Genomic DNA, 5949 nt, shown 5'->3' on the forward strand with positions numbered 1-5949 from the left:
TCATTAGCAAACCACCACGGGTCGCGCGGTCGATTTCTTTTTGTCTGTGTAGGCGAGGCTCGAAGGGGAGGGGAGGGCGTGGGGGGGGTGGGGGGGAGGGGGTGGGGGGGGAGGAGGGGGGGCGGCGGGGTGGAGATTGCGACGATTGATCCAATTCTCGGAGATTCCTCGAGATATTCTCCTTCCTCCCCATATACCCCCATATACGCCCATATACGCCCATATACCCCATATACCCCCTGGACATCTCCATAGCAGTTTTTGACCCTCTTTCACATGGTCATGATCCCGTAGGTGCTGACCTCTCCGTTCGCCGAGTGTTCCGCACAAGTCTCCAGTCCCCAGTAATAATAGTAGTGCTCTGCAGTCTCCAGTAACCAGTCATACACGAGTGCTCTGCACAGGCTCCAGTCCTCAGTCATAATAGGAGTGCTCTGCACAGTCTCCAGTAATCAGTAATAATAATGGTGCTCTGCACAGTCTAGTGGCTCTGCACTGTCTCCAGTCCCCAGTCATAATAGGAGTGCTCTGCACAGTCTCCAGTGACCAGTAATAATAGTGGTGCTCTGCACAGTCTCCACTAACTCCAACCAGTAGCACTTTACTTCCACACGTTGTCCTTCACACAGCCTTCACATGAACCCGTCACACAGCCTTCTCCATGAGCTGCATCTATTGACTCTCTTTGGCGTGCATACCCCCGCGCGCTGCAGGAACTCGATCAACATGCTCGACAAGCTCAAACGCGAGCTGGTGCCGGCCGCCGGTGACAAGCTCGTGCTCAAGCTCTCTCCTCCGCCGCCGCCGCTTGCTGACAAGCAGGCTTGTGCTTGCGCGCACGTGACAATGCGCTCCCACCTGCAAGACGTATCCTCTGGCCTTCTGGCTGACACAGGCGTCGCTGGCGGGCAACACGACCGTCAACGCTGCCGGAGGCGAGGCCGCCGGCATCCCGTCCGAGGGCAAGCCCGCTTCGCTCGAGGACGTCATCCCGTCCGTCATCCCGTCGGGCGAGCCCGCTTCGCTCGAGGACGTCATCCCGTCCGAGGGCGAGCCCGCTTCGCTCGAGTACGTCGGCGTCGTGTTTGCGGCGTCGGTAGGCGCATCGTTCGCCGGCGCCGAGACCTCGCGGCGCCTCACGTTCACCGTCGACAAAACCTCGTGCCCGCCACTTCCGTCACCGCCCTTGTCCGTCATCGACTCTGCCGGAGGCAAGCACGACGGCGAGAGCGAGCCCGCGTCGCTCAATGACGTCATCGGCAACGGCAATGACGTCCCGTCCGAGTCTGCGCCGACGGCTCCTGTCGGCATCACGTCGCTGTCGCCTTCGCTCCTCGGAGCCGAGGTGAGTGTGCGCACGCCAAGAGCACTTTATGTGCAATCTCCCCGTCTCCGAACAGCTGCGTCCGCTCTCGCCCACAGGCGTGCGGCGTCAAGGACGACGTCAAGGCCGCGCCCAAGCCCGCAGTGGACACGGCCAAGCCCGACGGCGATGTGGACGAGATCTACTTGTCGTCGCCGCCGTCGCACCTCGGAGCCGAGGTGAGTGTGCGCACGCCAGGATTGTCATCATCTCTACGGTCTCCCTGTCTCCGCACACTTGCGTGTTCTCCCCTCACCCAGGCGTGCGGCATCAAGTCCGCCGCCGCCGAGGAGCTCGCCGCCAAGTCCGCCGCCGCCGAGGAGGACGCCGAGTCGGCCACCGAGGAGGCGACCGCCGAGGAGGCGGCCACCAAGAAGGCGACCACCGAGGAGGCCGCCGCCAAGTCCGCCACCGAGGAGGAGTCCGAGGAGGCAGCCACCGAGGAGGCCGCCGCCGAGGAGTCCGCCACTGAGGCCGTGGTCGCCGAGGAGTCCGCCACCAAGTCTGCCGCAGCCGAGGAGTCCTCCGCCACCAAGTCCGCCGCCACCGAGGAGTCCGACAACAAGTCTGCTGCCGCCGAGGAGTCCTCCGCCACCAAGTCCGCCGCCGCCGAGGAGGCCGCCACCAAGTCCGCCGCCGAGGAGTCCGCCACCAAGTCCGCCGTCGCCGAGGAGTCCTCCGCCACCAAGTCCGCCGCCGCCGAGGAGTCCGCCACCAAGTCCGCCGTCGCCGAGCCTGCCGTGGATTGCATGGCGCTTGTCCGCTCGGTTGGCCACCTCCCGACCCCGCCTTTACGCCGCCGCCGCCGCCCTCGCCGCCGCCGCTCTCGCCGCCGCTCTCACCGCCGCGCCTCACACGCGCCCGCCATCCTCGCTCATGACCGAAGCCCGCGCGCCTCAGGCGCAGCACGAGGCCAAGAACGAGAAGAACAAGGCGCCGACCAAGGCGGAGAAGAAGGACTGCGCCGCCGGCGTCGCCAACGAGGCTCGCCCCCATCCGCCCTGCCTGCCTTCCTCGCTGCCATCGGCCAGCCTATGCCGTGCGCGGCTGCATCGCACCTCACTCTCCAGCCGCCCCGTCCCCCGCCGTCGCCGCCGCCCGTTGCTGCCGGCCTCGTCTCCACGCCCTCGCCACGGCACCGCCCTCGCCGCCGGCGCCCGCCACACCGCCGCCGCCACCGCCGCCGCCGCGCCGTCATGCGGCTTCAACCCACCTCCCACCCTCCCCACCGCCGGCACTGCACCTCCCCACCCAATCCACCGCCCCCTTCATAGGTACGAGTGAACTCGATCAACATCATGGCAGAGAACAAGACGGCAGGGAAGGTCGGCATCATGCCGGCCGACGTCTTCTCCGCGCCGCCCCTCGGAGCCAAGGCGGTGCGTGTGTGCGCGTGTCGCAGATCTCCACTCTCCTTCCAGCACGCTCCCCATTCCCCCTCAAGGCGTGCGACAAGAATGACGTCGTGAAGGGCGTCCCCGAGGCCAAGTCTGGCGCGGAGGCCTCCCTCGACGAGAGCACCCTCAAGAAGGACCCGGCCGCGGAAAAGGACCCCGCCGCGGACAAGGTCGACTCGGACAAGGCCAAGGCCATGTCCTCCGCCCACGCGCCGAGCGCCGTTTTCTGGTCCAAGCTTGACCCGCCGACGTCCCCCAACGGCACCAAAGAAGCGCCGGCTCTCAAGCCGGTCACCGAAGACGCGCCGGCTTTCAAGCCGGTCACCGCCGGCGGCGCGCCGCTGCCGTCGATCAAGGAGTTTCCAGCGGAGGAGCCCGCCCCTTCGGTGCGCCTCGCACGCTTGCACACGCGGAGCCCCAACTATGACGCACCCACCGTTTGCGCGCGCGCAGGGCATCGCCGACTGGACCACCCCGTCGAACCCGCGCCGCAAGACGCGCCGCAAGAACGGGCGCAAGGGCGCGTCCGCCCCGATCGTCCGCACCAAGAGCACCCCGGTCGGCGGCAGCAACGGGTTCGGATGCCTGCTCGGAACGGACGGCAACGAGGGCATCCTCGGTGGCAACGGCAAGGCGACCGGCGGCTCCACGCCGTCGACCACAGACTCGGTGCTCGCCGCCTGCATACATGCGGCCTCCTCCCCCGCTCGCCGCTCAACCGCCAGTCTCGCGCCCTCCTGTTCAGGGCGCGACGGCCAACGTCGAGACGACCACGATTACCACGCCGGAGGGCTCCGTCTCTGCCTCCGGCTGGTTCTCTTGGCCCAAGTTCTGCCCGTCCTACTTGCTCCGCCTCTTTGGCATCCTCGCGCTGCTCTGCCTCGGAACCGCGTTTGCGCTCTCCTCGTACTCTGCCACCTCCGCGCTTCTCTCCTCGCAGCGGTACGAATCCCCGTGGCCGACATCGCCTCCCGCAACGTTCGCAAAGTCATTCACGCCGGCCGAACTCGATGACGAGGCATACGCGCGTAGAAGCATAGACACGTTGCGGATGTTTGTACTCGCAGCCCCTGATTCACGCGATGCTCTGACACTCACACACCGTATTCACACCCTGACGATGGCATATTCACCTGTAGGCATACATGGTGAACTCAATACCGATCCCACAAGAGACCTCCGACCTCGAGACCACAGCAGCGCCGTCACTGCAGAATGCATGTGGCGAATGCGTCGCGTGCAAGACACCTTATGGGTGCTATCCCTACGTTCTTTGGGATTATGGCGGACCACCGAACGCTGAAGATTGCATTAATTACTTTGGTGGCATTGATTGCTCGCCGCACCTGCCGCACCCGCCTCAAATGGCACCAACTCCACCGCCATCGTTACCACCTTCACCACCTTCACCGCCGCCTTCGCCGTCTTCGCCGCCTCCCATCCCGCCGCCGCCGCTCCTCCCTGGCGGCTACTTCATCACCGGCCCGTGCTCGCTCACCGACGGCGGCTCGTGCGCCACATCGCCAAACTACCCGAACAGCTACGGCATCAACGAGGCGTGTACCATCAGCGGCGTGCCGCCGGTCGAGCTGGAGGTGATCGGCTTTGATGTGGATGGAACCCTCTGCGCAGAGATTCTCTGCCGTCAATGCGGCAGCTGCGGTTGTGACTATCTCACCGTCAACGGCGTTAAGTACTGCGGCACCTCGGGGCCGAGTGGCGCGGTGGCGGTGGACGGCGTCATCGAGTGGTTCTCGAATGGCTACATAGTCGGGCCGGGCTGGAAGGCGCGCCCCTGGTCCCTCTCGCTCCCCTTCTTTCTCCTCTCTGATGCCCACCTCCCTCTGCCGTCAGATCTGCTGGGCGACCCGGCCGCCTTCACCGGCTTCACCGCCATCATCGCCCCCGCCTCCTCCGCCCCCGCCGGTCTCCCCCGGCTTCGATGTCGTCGCGGAAACCGAGAACGAGCTCCGCTCCCTGATCGAGGGGGTTGCTGCCAGCACCTCAATCTATCTGCCGCCGGGTGCGCACTTCGAGCTGGGCAGCGAGATACATCAACATAGCATCAGCTGCGTCTCCAACATCAATGTGACCGTCGCGAGCAGCGGCGAGGGCGCGACGCTCGACGGCCGGGGACAGACCGGGCTCTTTTACCTCTCGGGCGGCTGCAGCCTCACCCTGCGGGGGCTGACCCTCGTCAACGGGAGGGTGGACGGGAGGATGGACGGCGGCGGCGGCGTTGTGCACGCTTACGGCGCAGGCGACGTCGAGATCATCGACTCGACGGTCAGAGATTGCTCGGCTGGCGAGTACGGGGTGCGCCGCGTAGAGCTAGCCGCACTCCAGCAGCGCCGCACGGCAGCGGGCTGAGAGATCAGAGGGTCACCCCGCTCTCTCCTCGCAACCGCAGGACGGCGGGGGCGGCGTCGTCTACGCGGAGGGCAGCGGCGCGGTCTCGATAATCGGCTCGACCGTGTCGGGCTGCTCTGCTCGAGTGCGCCGCGTAGAGCTAGCCGCTTGCAGCGGCGTACGGCAGCGGGGCGAGAGATAGAGAGGGGCCACGGGCTGCCTCACCCCGCTATCTCTCCTCGCAACCGCAGTACGGCGGGGGCGGCGTCATCTACGCGGATGGCAGCGGTGCGGTCTCGATAATCGGCTCGACCGTGTCGGGCTGCTCTGCTCGAGTGCGCCGCGTAGAGCTAGCCGCTTGCAGCGGCGTACGGCAGCGGGGCGAGAGATAGAGAGGGGCCACGGGCTGCCTCACCCCGCTATCTCTCCTCGCAACCGCAGTTCGGCGGCGTCGTCTACGCGGATGACAGCAACACTCACGTGACCGACTCCAACATCTCCGGCTGCACTGCCACGCGAGGCGGCGCAGTGTACGTGAACTCAGGCTCACGAGCCAGCCTGGCCCGCTCAACCATCTCCAACTGCATCGCCTCAGAGTCTGGCGGCGGCCTCTACTCGGCGGGAGGGCGCACCTCCCTTAGCGACGGCACCCTCATCAGCGGCTGCACTGCACCGGCGGGGAGCTCAATCTTCCTACTCGCTGGCGAGGTCTCCTACACCCTCCCCGCCCCAGCCGGTCGCTGGCTGCCGAACGCGCGCTGCGAGGTGTACCGGGAGGCGTGCCCTTACGATCCGAGCCTCGTCGGGGAGCGGGATAAGGCAAAGGCTTGCCTCGAGCAC

The 5949-nt window shown here is 66.3% G+C and overlaps 1 protein-coding gene across 1 annotated transcript in view; it reads left to right on the forward strand.

The window, feature by feature from the left end:
- The window catches only part of EMIHUDRAFT_200377 (hypothetical protein), a gene marked incomplete at both ends in the record, with an annotated part of 8437 nt that extends 2936 nt beyond the window's left edge, over positions 1–5501 (forward strand). The window contains 13 exons of the mRNA XM_005790376.1: positions 714–867; positions 1423–1542; positions 1624–1842; positions 2264–2335; positions 2638–2742; positions 2808–3146; positions 3214–3429; positions 3506–3817; positions 3900–4015; positions 4301–4529; positions 4747–5076; positions 5171–5254; positions 5361–5501. Of these exons, the coding sequence (XP_005790433.1) occupies positions 714–867; positions 1423–1542; positions 1624–1842; positions 2264–2335; positions 2638–2742; positions 2808–3146; positions 3214–3429; positions 3506–3817; positions 3900–4015; positions 4301–4529; positions 4747–5076; positions 5171–5254; positions 5361–5501 (2437 nt within the window). The remainder of the gene's footprint in view (positions 1–713; positions 868–1422; positions 1543–1623; positions 1843–2263; positions 2336–2637; positions 2743–2807; positions 3147–3213; positions 3430–3505; positions 3818–3899; positions 4016–4300; positions 4530–4746; positions 5077–5170; positions 5255–5360) is intronic.
- Between the last annotated feature and the right edge of the window lie 448 nt (positions 5502–5949).

The sequence above is a fragment of the Emiliania huxleyi genome (genome assembly GCF_000372725.1).
Source record: "Emiliania huxleyi CCMP1516 chromosome Unknown EMIHUscaffold_12, whole genome shotgun sequence".
Classification (NCBI taxonomy): Eukaryota; Haptophyta; order Isochrysidales; family Noelaerhabdaceae; genus Emiliania; species Emiliania huxleyi.